At 38.5% G+C, this 15,835-nt stretch overlaps 1 protein-coding gene across 2 annotated transcripts; it reads right to left on the bottom strand.

Moving 5' to 3' along the window:
• Positions 1–9,313: 9,313 nt before the first annotated feature.
• si:dkey-3k24.8 (lysophosphatidic acid receptor 6) lies at positions 9,314–14,770 on the bottom strand. 2 transcript variants are annotated; one of them, XM_067579527.1, is made up of 2 exons: positions 14,653–14,751; positions 9,314–11,584 (listed from the first exon to the last, which is right to left on the bottom strand). In XM_067579527.1, exon 2 carries the CDS (start codon positions 11,576–11,578, stop codon positions 10,619–10,621), a length of 960 nt encoding a protein of 319 aa, XP_067435628.1. In that variant the 5' UTR covers positions 11,579–11,584; positions 14,653–14,751; the 3' UTR covers positions 9,314–10,618. The 2 variants fall into 2 exon arrangements, with proteins under 2 accessions (XP_067435628.1, XP_067435627.1); XM_067579526.1 differs by having other exon boundaries at positions 9,316–11,584; positions 14,666–14,770.
• Between the last annotated feature and the right edge of the window lie 1,065 nt (positions 14,771–15,835).

Below are 15,835 nucleotides of genomic sequence, written 5' to 3'. Positions count from 1 at the left end.
ACTTTCCTCTTAAAGCAGATGAGTGTGAAAAACCTCCTCCAGTGTCAAACTCTGCAAATATAGTCCAGACAGTAAGTATTTGCCCAGTTACACGATTTATTCTTCAGGCTCTGTATTTCAGTAGGTGAATACAGGAAAACTAGAAAATGTCAAATGAGCTGGTGGACTGAGGAGCACAAGTCTTATGGATGAGCAGAAATAATTTGCATGGTGAAGAGAAAAGTCAAAGATCAATAGAAGACTTGATGACCAGAACTTCAGAGGATTCAAGATTCAAACCCCTGGCAATCTTCAAAAACAGGAAGGCAGACTGCAGTTCACAAAACATATCAATCAATCAATCAATCAATCAATTTTTATTTATATAGCGCCATATCACAACAAAAGTCATCTCAAGGCACTTTTCACATAGGGCAGGTCAAGACCGTACTCTTTAATTTACAGAGACCCAACAATTCCCCCATGAGCAAGCACAGCGGTAAGGAAAAACTCCCCTTTAACGGGTAGAAACCTCAAGCGGAACCCGGCTCTTGGTGGGCGGCCATCTGCTTTGACCGGTTGGGTTGAGAGAGAGAGAAAGAGAGAGGGAAAGGGGGAGGGGGGACAGAAGAACAACAATCATAGAAACATAGAAACTTTGTTGTGGAACAAAGTTCTATGGACTGATGAAGCAAAAATCAATCTCTATAAAAATGATGGAAAGAGGAAAGTGTGGAGAAAAAAAGGAACAGCTCAGGAGCCAAAGCATAACACCTCATCTGTCAGACATGGTGGTTCTGTTATGGCTTGGGCATGTATGGCTGCCAGTGGAACTGACACACTGGCCTTTATTGATGATGTCACTGCTGACAGAAGCAACAGTATGAATACAGCAGTACAGAGGAGCATTCTGTGTGCTCACATTCAGACAATGCATCAAAACGTATTGGAGCTGATTTCACCAATTAGCATGACAATATATGTGAGGTTTAAAAACTATATTATTTGCAGATGATACAAATTCATTTTGTTGTGGTAATAATTTGGAACAACTTTTGGACACAGTGGAAAAAGAACTGGAAATGCAAAAGAGTTGGTTTGATTTGAACAAACTAACAGAAAGCAATAAGAATAGTAAACAAAATCACTTATACACACAAAAAAATGCTGGGTTATTTTATCTACCCAAATGCGGGGCTGAGCCTATTGGGCCATTTTTCTGGATTACTTCCAGGGAGTTGGGCAGTTTTTGTGTAACCCAGCTGTCGGTTTAGCAGTTGGGTCAGCTCTCGTGACAGTTGACACATTGCAGATGAGACCGCCCCTCCAAATTCACGCATCTACAAAGCTGCGCTTTCTCAACTTTGTGGTCTCTTCTGGGCTCTGCTACTCAAGAAGCAGGGCTTCCTCCTCTTGTATGGGAAAAGCAAAGTAAAAGAAAGGGTTTGTATATACTTTTGCACCTAAGTCACATACGAGTGAAAACCACTTCCTACTGTTATGCAAAAATGAAGCTAAAGCTTGTGCTGCTAAGTGTGCTAAAGTTAACGAGTTAGTCTTCATCCTTCAAGTCTTTTCTTTTGTAAAAACAAAAATCACTTTTTGAAAACACACAAAAGGTTGATTTATCATCTAATCATTTGTATGAATTTGTATTTATGTTAAAGGTCACTTCAAATATTTATACTAAAGATAATGTGGAAAAATAAAGATTTTAAATTCAGGATGGCTTAGATTGTATTTTGGGACAGTTCTGGGAGGATGGTGAAAAAATTAGTTAACAGCCCTGATATAGAGAAAGCAGCTCAATATATATTAACTTGGCTTTTCTGCATAGATTCAAAATGCTGTGCCACCTACTGCCCCACATAGGTAGTATGTAGTAAGCCCTGATGTCCCACAAACTGCCACACTTCCACCCCCCATGGAGGAACAAGCAGCACCAGTGGATCAGATGATACCATTGGTACTACATGTAGTTCCAGTATATGTAAGTTCCTACCTACCTTTGAGACAAAAATGCCTTGGCTTCATCTTTAGTTCAGACATTTCCCTGCTTGAAAGACACATCAGGCAGTGGTAGTGTGAGTAGTTTTTAAAAAAAAACTCCATAGAGGAATGGATGCTAACTAGAAAAATTTGCATTTTCTGAGTATGATGTGAATGTGTTTGATAAATGTAATTAATAGTGTCCTTTATAGTGCCTTTTAAGGTAAGGGGGCTTCTCACACATTTTGTGTAAAGTAGAAAATAGGAAAGACAAAAACAATCAGAATCCACCCCATCTCTATCACAAAAGATTTTAATTTCTTGCCAGGAAATGGCAAGAAATTATACATATACAAGGCCGGAACCACCATCCAGCCACTGGATTCCTCAAAGAAAGGCTTAGGAACATTAGAAAGAGGCTGAGATCTGTGAGCAGGCTGCAAAGGCAAAAAGATAGCAAGCCTGAAAGGTCATACATACCAGTTAATAGTTGAAGTGAAAAATACTTTGGTAAAGCAAAAGACTCATACAGTTATTGACAATATTCTTACATGTGTTTTTACAGAATCTACCATATCTGAAGAGGGAGCCAAACAGCTAAAAGAATGGTTGAGACACAATTCTCAGCCCCTCAGCCAGGTGGAGGCATAGATGCAGCCCTGTACAGGGCACAGTTGATAAGGGGAAATAATTATATGTGGGATCCTCCAAGAGTTCCCATATCTAACGTCTCCAGGCATGATATGTGTCTAGTGCAAAATAATTTTACATATAACAGTGATGCATTATTTATAACCATCTTATATTAGTATGGCAGCTGCCACATTGAATTCCTTTTGAAAAATGTTTTCAATTCTTTAGATTGTGCAGGACTTTCTTGGTTTGCATGGAAAGACAGCACCAAAACTTTTTGAAACATGGCTGCCTATATATGCAGAGAAGATCCTGCACCTGGCAAGGCAGGAAGGGAAACTCCCATTTCCTGTAGAAGAAATGACGCTGGATAAAATAGTTTTTTGTTGTACAGCACACTTTGCAAATATCAGTATTAGCATAGGTTTTTATTATATTTGGCTACTATATAACCAAATCACAGGTATGCCAATCCACATCATATTGATGCTTATAAAATTGTCTTCCCACAGTGTTGTCATCAAGCGGGTGTGGGGGGGGAAAAGAGTTTATTTTGAGAGGTCAACAATCATGCGTAGAGCAGTTGGAGTAGCTACCCTTCACTGTTTGTCAGTTTAGCTTGTTTTTTTTTTTGTATGTTTTTTTTCATGTTAGCATTATCACACATTGTTGTCAGCTGTGGAGTAAATTGTTTTATCGCTGATCATATTTAATTGTCTTTATTCAGTATTGATATTGTTACACCCCATTGCTATTCAACATAATCTTTACTTTGTTTTATTTCTCTTTTTCTGTCTTTCTTTCATGCTTGCTTTCTTTCTTTCTTAGGTTGATTACCTGGAATACCTCCAATAGACTTAGGTGTTGAGGCCATACTCCTACATCCTGACACTGGATGATGACTACCAGTGCTCCTCTCAGGCATTTGTCATTCTGGGGGGGCAGGCTTTGGAGCAAAGCACACTGCTTGGGGCAGTTGATGTGTGCTTCAAGGCATTTTATATCTTTGACATTAACTACCCCAAAGCAGTGTGCTCCTGCATGGGACCCAAAAAGTGGTCTATGAAATGGGAGGAAGTGAGTCAACACCTGTGAAATTTCTACATACAGCAATACTTGCTTGCAAGTAGAGACTAGAGGACTCGATCCTTTTTCTTCTGCTGCTTCTGCTTATTGGTGTTAAATAATGCTCACTTAGAAGTCAAGAACAGCTTATTTATTTATTTTTTGACAGTAATAGTTATGGGCATGTTATCATGTAGTAATGATGTTGTTGATTCAAGTGTTACAGTGTTTATGAAATGAAAAAAAATATGAATTTCTTATCGATTTTTGAAAAATAGTTGTTTCTGAAGTTCCAAAGTTGTTTAAAAGTGCGTTGTTTATTGCATATATGTATGACTTGAATTACCAAATCTTGGATGTATAGACTTAAAATAATGCACCATTCACCCTGAACAGTGTTGAAATTAAAAGATATATTATTGTCAATGCATGTCTATGTTTGGTTTGCGGTGGAACAAAACAAAAAAGTTGTAACAAAAACTGAATTCATGCTTATTCTACAAAGACATTCTAAAATAGCCTGGACAAAATTATTGGTACCCTTTAGAAGTTGTAAGAAATTACTTGTAGTGATACTTTAAGCAGACTATTGTTTTAATTAGTATCACAGGTGTTTTCAATCTTTTAATCAGTCATGCAGCCAGTTTAGAAGGAGAAAATCACCCACTCTGCTGTTTTGTGCCACTGTGTGCATCACATTGAACATGGAAAGCAGGAGGAAAACTGTAAGTGGGTGTGGTTTGAAAAGATTAGAAAAAAGGTAATAGCCAAGCATGGTCAACGTACAAGACCATCTCAAAAGAGCTTGATGTTCCTGTGACCACTGTTGCCAATATAATTAAGAAGTTTAAGTCCCATGGAACTGTAGCCAACATCTCTGGACATGATCGCAAGAGGAAATTCGGCCCGAGATTGAACAGAAGGATTGCCTGAATGGTCAAGAAAGAACCAAGGAAAACTTCAATACAGATGCAAGCTGATCTTCAAGTTAAGGTACAATGGTTTCAAGTCACACCATCTGTCACTGTCTGAATGAAAATGGGCTCCATAGTAGAAGACCCAGGAAGACCCCACTTCTAAGAGGGAGACACAATAAAGCCAGACTGGACTTTGCCAAAGTGCATGTTGACAAGCCACAATCCTTCTGGGAGAATGTGCTTTGGACAGATGAAACAAAATTGGAGCTTTTTGGTAAATCACACCAACCCTATACTTACAAAAGAAAAAATGAAGCCTTCAAAGAAAAGAACACCATGCCTACTGTGAAACATGGAGGAGGCTCAGTGATGTTTTGGGGTTGTTTTGCTGCATCAAGTACTGGTTGCATTGAATCTGTGCAGGGCACAATGAAATCAGAAGACTATCAAGGCATTTTGGAGTGAAACATACAGCCTAGTGCCAGAAAGCTGTGTCATAGTAGCAGGTCATGGGTCTTCCAGCAGGCTAATGACCCCAAACATAAATCAAAAAGCACCCAGAGTGGATAAAAAGAAAACATCGGACCATTCGAAAGTGGGCTGCTATGGGTCCTGAATCCCATTGAACATCTGTGGAAAGAGCTGAAACTTGCAGTTGGAGGTGAGTTTTTCATAATATGGCCCCTTTTAAATAATATGTCCAGCTGTAAATCAAAAGCAAAGTTTCAGTTATATTCAATGTGAAATAAGGAATGATTGATACCATACGTCAGTTTCAACTTAATACAGAGAAAATTAATTTTTTTTTGACCATGTCTGTATTTTGCATAGGCTAGTATATCAAAGAAATTTAACTGTTAACATACATGTGTAGTCTACATGAAAATAATAATAACCTATTGATGAAGTTCTAGTCAATTTGAACAAACATTTGGATAGAATATTTAACCAATTTATATGTAAGTTGTCATTGATAGGTTTTGTTTTGATTATTTTGTTTTTGTTGTTTGAAGTTACCTTTCGAGATTAAACATAATGTGTGTTAAAATGGTAGGCATTATAAACTGCAGCTTCAGTATACACCTTTCTTTCAGACTGCAGAAAAAGAAAAACTTTAAGTTGGGTTATTGTGCTGTTTTGAACTTCTCTATTTAAGTATCTGTCTCTTTTTTTCTCATGTGTTTATGTATGTATAAAATATGAATAAATGATTTTTATATGCAGACCAGAAAATAAATTCTAAATTCTAAAATTCTAATCATAAACATATGGCCAAAGCAACCAAAGAGCTTTTCAGGGTGAGGAGGTGGAATATCCTGGACTGGCCAAGTCAATCCCATGATCTCAATCCCACTGAGCTGCATTCCACCTTCTGAAGACCAGGCTAAAGGCAGAGAAACCCCAAAACAAGCAAGAGCTGAAGGTGTCTGAAGTGAAGGGCACTATATGTTAAAAGGGCTATGTCTCCCACACAGTTCTTTCTATATTGATGCAAACCTGCTCAAATTAAAGCTGAGACTTGGTACTTTAATGTAATATCCATATTTATTTGAAATTGAATGTGCTGAAGAAATGTAGAACTGTCTAAATACTTACTGTCTGCACATATACCATTCTCCACAGTGAAGCTCAAACATCCAATAAGCAAAACACATTTTTGAGTGGAGGAGGACTTAGACACTTTTTAAAGGTAAACCTTTGTTCAGTGTGGAACACAGCTACAGAGTGACCAACACCATCAACTATATTCATGATTCTCTATTAGAGATAGCAGATTTCACAGTTTTAATTCGTATTTGGAATCACTTTTACACACAGACAAACACACACACACACACACACAGAGAGAAATGATCCTTGCAGAGGCGAGCACAGTACATAAAAAACAATTTATTTATAAATATCTGCCTTGTAAATAGCCTCTGAACTCTGGGAACTTACAAGTGTGGCGTCCATGGAGCCTTTATGTCTGGGCATTTCTTTACTTTCTGAGGTCACTCACATATACAAGCATGCAAATATGCAACATACACAGGAAACCACAGACGCCAGTGCAACATGTACTTCTCCATCATATACATCTGTCTCTCAAAACCACGCAGACAGAAGCAGAAAAACACTGGTTGCAATGACACAAGAGCTTTTCCTGTTCCTTTAATCACAAGACACTAGTTGACTCAAAACTTGACTCGGCCTAGAGATTTAGTGACTCAACTACAACACTGGTGTGTCCATATAGTCATTTTGTGCAAAATTTGACAAATTTGACAGATCGGCAACACTTTCAACTCTGTATTAGAAATGGTTCTCATAATTACCTGTACTGTATGTGAAAGTTGTTGCTCACAGGGTAACCCACTGAAAATTATCACCATTTGTACAGTTCCCCAAACAGCAGACAGACACAGTTAGCGACTAGCTGGTGAATATCATGGAGCATTTCACAGCTAAAGAGCCAGATATTTCCCTCAGGAGTTGGTGGAGACCAAACCAGAGCTAAAATGGGATTGAACGTTGGACTCCACCACACCACTCCAAATGAATACTAATGTTGCTCTGTTACTGCTCGATGTGGAAATAGGGAACTGTTTAACAAATTCAACATATGGACACTCAAGTGCCAAAAAAAAAGTTATTACAGATACAGATTTAAATATCTGATGGCATTTTTTAACCTTGACACAACAACTTTGTTTTCTTGTTAGGGTTTTCTATTCTAGACCTAAACTGTCCTCTCATGATCATTAGATACAAACAGGTTTGGCATTGGCAGAGAAGATTTGGCAAATTTTTCATGGGCACAACTTCTGCTGCTCATCCCACAAATGCATGTTCCTTACAAATGTGGCACCATTTAAAAGGGAAATAAACAGGCTTTCCAATTATATAAGATTTATTGCAAAAAAGCATTGTTTCAACAAAGAAATAATCTACCAAACACAAATTTCCTTACTTTTTGTGCTAAGTTTATTATGACTCTGAGTTACATAAAATTCAATTGTTCAAATAAAATGATGCAAAGTCTCTCTGTGCTAATTAGTTAGAATCACTTTAATTATTAATTCTTTTTTAAAACTGATAATAAGTTGCTTAAAGGAACAGTTTGACATTTTGGGAATCACCCTTATTCGCTTGCTTTTTAAAAGTAAGATAAGATTTCACTCTCTTAATGTTTGAGCAGCTGGCTGTTGATCAAGCTACCTGTTGTCATACAGAGACCAGAACTAAAACCAAACGTGCTGTTAGTCTGTTTTGTCAAAAAAATTGTTCAAGCATATAACTGTCCCTGAAATCACTTAAATGAGATGCAATGTGTTGATTAGCTGCCAGTTTCTGCCATGAACACTCGGAGCAGTGGGCTACCGCAGCACAGCACCCGTGGACCAACTCTAGTTCTTTTGCTGTTGCCTTATTCAGGGGCACTGACAGGAGTATTAACCCTAAACCCACACAAACATAGGGAGAACGTGCAAACTCTGCACAGAAAGGCCACCATGCTGCCAACATGTTTTAAGATGTGATGCTGTGGTTAAGGTTTAGTTGGTTACAAAAACCACTTTTAACCAACCAAAAACCAGATTTAGGGAAACATCATGGTTCTGGTTAAAAGGACTACTTCCTTGGGGTTAGGAGACCTTCATTGTCATGGTTACAATAATACTGTTCCTCTGGATTGCTTGTTAACATGCTAACATTGTGGCCTTTCACAGCTGGTGTGCTGCTTTCACTTTCACTTCCCATATGCTGGTTGACTAAGAATCTTTATATATACAGTATGTGTACCGTTACTAAAGGGCAAGACAAGTTTATTTGTATAGCACCTTTAAACATAGTAATGGTAAGTGTAGACAGCATACAACAACATACATCTCAAGAGAGCGTATTTCCTGCTCAGTTTGATGCATCACCTAAAGCTTGAGTGTAGTAAAAAGTCATGTATTCACAAGAACTGTTTATTCAGACTTTACAGCATGGTCAACAGCAGTGTTATGGTTATTTTTTAAATTACTTCAAGACAATTCACTAAAGAAAATAGTTCTCATAGTGTGAAAGTTTTGTGGCACTTATTTTTCCAAGCATTGTTACTCAGTCATGTCACAATGCAAGGGATGGATGGTAGGACTTTTTAGTGCAACACAAAGGGCCAAATCCACAAAGAATGGATTGCCTCCACTAATAGCACCATCAATTGCGCAGCATTTGCACCCACAAACTGCCCATTCTAAGGTCGTATTCACAAAAGATTTTGCCGGTGCAAACACGCCCATAAAGTTTTGCAGCTGAGTGCAATTTTTCCCTTGTTTTGCATCTGATTGAGTAAGTGGAGTTGTTTCCAGTGTTTCAGGCTTTTCTCCATATTTCAGCACACAGATTGGTCCATAATGAAAACTGCAGAGAGCACAGCAGCCTCAAACTGCATATCTTTAATTAGCAGAGGGGGAAGAACAGGTTATGGAGAGTCCCTTGGGATTTACTCCTGATAGATGTAACAGTGGAGCAGAGGAGAGAGACTGAGATAACGATGTGACTGACCTGAGAACTGGTATTTGACATGTTTGGTTTTTTTTCTTCCCAAAAACAAATAATTTTTAAAATATTTGTATGAAACAAATATTTGTATAAAACCCAGTATTTGTGCTTTGCCGAATAATGTATTTGTATTCGGGCACACCCCTAATGTCAAAACACAGCTATTAATGTGACTCAGCCAGGTCTGAGACATGTTAGATTAATGTCTGAATCTTACAATAATGTTGTTCAAGTGTCACTGATTGTACCCAGGATTTCAAAGAAACATCAGCATTGATGTTCTGTTTGTTGCCCACAGCTGGCTGTGTGTCACAGCTGGCTGCAGCATCACACAGCAGCTGAAACAATAAGTGAGTCTCCAAACTGAGAAAGAGACTGTCTGCATTTATGCACATGGCACAGCAGCAGTAACTTTATTAACACTGGATCAGTCAGGATCTAACGGTAATTAATGTTCTGTATTTTGCTACATATCGACACAGGTAAACTGTTACACACAGACTCCAGGTTTATATGGTGCAATTGTTTGCAATAAAGCAGCTCCTTACTGTATGGATGAAGATTTGAAGAGAGGGAGAAATAGAGAGAGTGAGTGAGGAGTGAGTGTGGTTAGCACTAATTATCTGAAGATGCTAATAACTCCACCCTAGTTGTGTGTGGCAATTAGCGCTGGTCTTTCTTAATTAGACTGTTTTTGCAGCAAGGCTTATTTACATAGAAAGGGGCTAATTTTGCACCAAATGTATGAATATTACCTAATTTACATACATGCAAATGGAACAGGCGCATCATGTCGCTATTTCCTTGGCAGCACAATATGCGATGCATTTTACCCTCTGCAGGTTTTGTGAATTACATGCTGTCTTTTTGTCTTATTTTCACAGGTTTAGTGGCCACAAAAGCCACGCAATCCTTTTGTGGATTTGGCCCAAAGTGTGCATTCTTTCATAATTCATGTAGCCAGTGTTATTTATTTTTTTATTTTTTATTTTTTATAGGAAAAGACACAGAATATTCACTGCTACATATCATAGCATTTATTGGCTAAGCAACATTTATCCTTAGATGGACTTCCATGAAAAATGCATTGCAATAAAAATACAAACAGATTTACACAAACAATCAATACTGTATAAATTGATATATAGTAATAGATAGTTATAGGGTAAAAGATAAGGCTTCTTTACTGAACCCTTTTCACTGGGTTCCAGATGTAACTGTTGTGGGCTCTGGTGAAATGTGTTGCTCAGTTCCACCTGTCAATCAAGTTGGCAGATTTCAATTTTCAATAGATTTAGTGGTACTGATGCTTCTTAATCTTCTTGATCTTCTCTTCCTGTTACATAAAATGCATGACAGCCAGTGTATGCTTTTAACAAGCTAGCTCATACGAAGCATCTAAAGAATTTATAGCTGTTCAGAATGTTTATACTGGAAGGGGATGTGAAAAACCTGTTGATACAAAGAGTCCGCTGATGGGTAATAATTGGCGCTTCAACAGTCCTTTAGCTGTTGTTAGGCATTCTGCTCCTGCTGTTTGCCTGTAGAGAACTTTGACTATTCAAGGGGAACATCCTCTGAACAGTGCTTAGGCTTACCTTCCCCTTGAAGGTGTCTGTGGTGAAATAATACGTAATGGGGTCGAGTACTGTGTTGAGACATGCCACCATCAGGCTGTAGCGGTATGCAGCTAGCATGGGGCATGATATTTTGTCTCTGTACAGAGAGAGGAGGCCCAGGATGGCATGGTATGGGAGGAAGCTGAGTAGGAAAATGAAGAGGCTGGCAGCAATCATTCTCTTGATCTTCCTGCTGTCCACTAGGTTGGTCTGGGCCACAGTACTTTTCTGCACAGCACGGACCAAACCCCAAGAGCAGATTAGCATAACTACTAAAGGGATCGCAAACCCCACAAAGAGTGTGGGTATAACCACCAGTGGCTGTATGGCATAGACTGGAAAGTTATCAAAACAATGCGTCTCATTGGAAACTTGTCTGTGCTTGGAGAGGTAGATGGGCAGGCTGGCACCAAAAGTGAGCATCCATATTCCGAGGCAAACCAGCGGCGCTTTCTTCCTCCCTTGCTGGACACAGTTTGACATAGGGAAGGTCACAGCCATGCAGCGGTCAAAGCAAATGCAAGTAAGGAGAAAGATGCTCCCATACATGTTGGCCTTCAGGACCAGACCGATGACATCACACAGCACCTGAGAGAGGTTAGCAAATCCCAGATGGTAGTAGATCCTCATGGGCAACGTAAGGATGAGCAGTACATCTGCCAATGCCAGGTTGGTCATGTAGACAGTGGTTTGTGATCGGGATTTGGTGTGTCTGAAGAAAACCACCAGTGATATGAGATTAAAAATGAGACCCGTGATGAAGATGAAGGAGTACGTGCACACGGCGAAGATGCTGATGTGGCTTGTACTGTCATTGTGGCAGTCAGTGGTGGTGTTGATGGACATAATGACCTGAGAGACAGAAGAAAGACAAGATTAGTTAGGAAAACGTCTAAGAACTTCCTCTATAAGCAGCAAAGACAGATGTGGTGTCATGTTATAAAATCACAAGCATCTCAGGAAGGAGGTCAGGGTGGATGGTTGAGTCAACTGTGGCCAATTGAGACTGTGGTTCATGTCTCATTTCCTAACCTTAACCAAGTAGTTACAATCACCTAAACCTAACTAGACACAGAGGTTGGATCAGAAAACATTAATATGAATCATTTTTGGGCCATATGAGGTGATTTTGGAAGGCACTGACAGATCACCTATTTTGTCATTCACAGAGGGGAAGGATGATGCTCCATCTAACAGTCAGTTTGCAGAATGAGCTGTAGACAAGGCATATGAAAATGGACTCTCTCCATTTAGATTGGCTGCTATTATCACCTCTGCAAGAAGTAAGACCAGCAAGTCAGCCAGTGAAGCTTAACAAGCTAAAGAAAGATGACACTGCAGGTATTAAATCATGATGGCAACATGTGTGGTGGATCAGTCTTACAGCATATTATGAAAGGACTCTGCCTGCTCTGAGCTCTTTTAAAGGAAAATTGCAGCTCTATGTGTCATACTAACTTTGCTCTCTCCAGCTCCATTATAGAGATTCGGGGGATTCACAAAATGTTTATCACACAAAACAACATATATCCAGGCAAGCTGCTGAGCCTAAGCCCCCAGGGACAGCACTGGGCTTTGGAGCGAAATCGACATAATTGCCAAATTGTCTAACCATGTACAACTTCTGGGTCCATAACATTATGCACATTGGCCCAAAAAGACCTTTTCCCATAGACTTATATGTGAAAGAGGTGTATGTAAATCAGTGGATACATTTTTTTGAGCGTCACAACCATTGAGAAAGGACTCGTTTCACTATCAGAATTTGATCCATTCGGTCTTGGCACATTGGCCCAGAGAGCATGCACAGTATTTTTTCATTGGGGCAACGGGAAGTGACTTTTTTGGCTTCATGCACCATTGAGCAACTTTCATGGAATGTTTGGGCCCCCCCTTCAATGCTGTATCTAGTTCTCTTTATACATTCATGGCTGAGCCACTTACATCTTTCCAAATAAACAGAATTTGGACTTGAATTGCTTCCAAAGTTTGTTTGAGTCTGGACGAAAGTGAACACATAAACTAACTGCCTGTGGCAGCCATCATAGCTAACTGCATAGAGATCTATATATGGGGCAGCTTACCGGCAAACCTAACCACCACCTAACCACCTCCGGCAAACCTAACCACCACAGTTTGTTTACATGTATGAGGCTGACGAATTGTCCCATGGATTATTATGAGGACAATCGTGAGTTTCACTTTGACTGGCCAACCATATTTAGTTGAGCCACATAGAGGAACACATAGAGGAAATAAAGGAGGCAGAAGGGCAACAGCACTGTCAGGAAAGTTAACATACAGTAACAGTTACCTCTGAGAAACTGCTGTTGTTACTGCATTGCTCTCCTGATGAGATAAGAAGAAAAAAAATTCTGCAGGGTGGGACCTGTTGCTGCCAGACTTCAGCTCCACATGGTAAGACAAATGCGATTACAACACATAAAATGTAATAAGTAATTACAGTATTGTCCAGTGGTTGCCCATGAAAACTGCACAGTTTGTACCTTGTCATTTCATCCTTGCAATTTGGAAACTTGCAGGCATGAACCATTTTATTTCATCTTCTAAGTGATGAGGCACTGAGCTATCCACAGCCTCATATGTAAACAAACTGACAAGCAAGTTGTCCCAGATATACAGTACTGTGCAAAAGTTTTAGGCACTAAAAGTAAAGTGAGAATGATTACAAAAATATTGCTATAAATTGTTTTAATTTATCAATTAACTTCTTACAAAGTTGAGTAAACAGCAGAAACCTAAATGAAATCAATATTTGCTGTGAGCAGCTTGCCTTTAAAACAGCAGCAGTTCTCTTCGGTTCACTTTAACACAGTTTTTCATGGTAATATGGAAGGGAGATGGTTTGTCCACCCAGTGCATGCACAGACATACAATGGTGAACATACTGTAGTCCATCAACTTGTAGTCAAGTTGATGTGTTGTTTGAACTAAAAATGGCTTTCTTAATATACATAGTGACTGAACAAGAGAAGCTAGTGAAAGGTGTCAAAATGTGTAACGATTTTCATTTCAGAAAACAAAGAGGCAAACAAACTGTGCCTACTGCATTATAAGTAGTACCTTTTATGTGCCGATGTCTCTATTTAAAACATTTTAAACAGGAAGAACAACAAGCTGCACATAAACACATATTCGGAACATATATCACACTGCGGGACTGCGGTTTTTAAGCTGAACCTCGCCTAAGTTCCGGAACGACTCTACTCTATGAAAGCAAGCAGCTAATGATGTGATCTGCTGCTTAATATACCTCACAGAAGCCACATCCTTGAGTCATTTGTCTTAAGTCCTGACAAAAACTATTATTTTTTAATGTATTTTTTCAGTGTGATCCAAGTGCATTCATCATGTATTGAAGAGGAACATGGTTTCTTATCTCAGCCTGCAGCTCCCGGGGGAAAGCAGAACTCAGTTCTGTTACTTGCATTAATTCACTCAGCAACAAATTGACAAAATTATCTTTATCACTATTCCTGTACACAGAGTGTCAAATGTATTTAACCAAACAAAATTTGCATTTTAGGCCTACATGATATTTTCACTACTGAATTATATCTTTGGTTGTTAAACTTTTGCAGGTTTTATAAGCAACACATTTAAAAGAAAAAAGAGATTAATCTCTTATTTGCCTTAATTTGCCTTCAAGGTTTTTATTGTTATTTTATTTGTTTGTAACTAATAACTCCTCTGCTCTCACGTCTAGACTTAATCTCTAAATATTAATTTTTACAACTTTATGGTTCTCATACAGTAGAGTAAACACCCATACATGTACCCACATGAGTCATTTCCATCAGCACATGCCTTTTTCCTTTTTGACAGATTTGTATGTACTGTGAAATGGAATGAGACATGCAGCACATTCATACAGTATACAAATGTAGAAATGCACTCACAGTGTGACTTTACCTGTTGTATGTAGCACAAGAGGAGAAGATCCAGGCAGAGGAATGTGTGTCTGTCACCCCAGCATATGACAAACTGATCTGCCTGTCACACTCTAGGTGTGTGAGACTCAGCACAGGAAGTTGACAAATCTTAAGATCTCTCTCTCGCAATGTTAGTCTTTATGTATCCACTACTTTCTGTAGTCCTGCTAATGTGAAAATGTGGCTTACATAATTATGACAATATAGATTCAGCTTATATCTTCATCTTCACAATTTATGTCCTTGTCAATTTTTACTTTAAAAAAAGATCTTATTTATTTCAGCAATTTCATCTTGACACCAGATCCAGCCCAAACAGGTCTAAGACCATCTCTAGACCAAGACCAGAAGAATGAAACAAATTAGGCAAAGAAAAATGTCCACATCTTTCCAAATGTTGAAATAATGCAAATTCATGAGAGGAGAGATGTATGAAGGATGGAAAATGACTGAAGTATAAATAAATAAATGCAGAAATAAATAATTAAACATTTTATGATTATGAAAAATGAATACATTTTGGTAATGAAAAAGGATTGGATTGGATTTTGAGCTGGTAAGAACATCCTCATTAAGTACTCAACCAACAAATATGTAAAAATTAAAATCAGCCAGTTTTCTTGAAAAAGCTTTGTAATCAACATACAGTATAAATTAGGGAGTCAAAACCAAAGCACCATTATTTTAACAATAACATTATAAATTACTCATTTGTAATATTTTATTAATTAAAAATTACACACATCAAAAATGGTAGGCCCTGAAGGTCCTGACAGACCTCCTCTGTTCAGTTATGTCACTGGTTATCACAGTCAAACATTTAAGAACTTAATATTTTATACAAAATTACATATATACAAAATTTACATTTCTACATAAAATTAGTATAGTTCACTAAAGGCTACAGGCTGTGGCTCAGGAGGACAAGATCAAAAAGGTCAAATCAGCAGGGGTCAAAGGCAGGAAAGACACACAGTTGGCATCTTGTTGATCAAGGGGTTGTTCCCAGATGTCACTTGATTATCAAGTCTCTACCCAAATGTGTATTTTCTTCTTCACTTTGCAAAGAACAAGCCCATGTAATGTTACTGTGAGACAAAAGGCAGAAGTGCATGAGTTACTAACAGCAAACTCATGGCTGATTACTAAA

This window comes from Thunnus thynnus, chromosome 22, assembly GCF_963924715.1.
Source record: "Thunnus thynnus chromosome 22, fThuThy2.1, whole genome shotgun sequence".
NCBI classification, from domain to species: domain Eukaryota; kingdom Metazoa; phylum Chordata; class Actinopteri; order Scombriformes; family Scombridae; genus Thunnus; species Thunnus thynnus.
The sequence above is the reverse complement of the archived record's forward strand: the minus strand, read 5'-3'. Positions and strand labels throughout refer to the sequence as shown.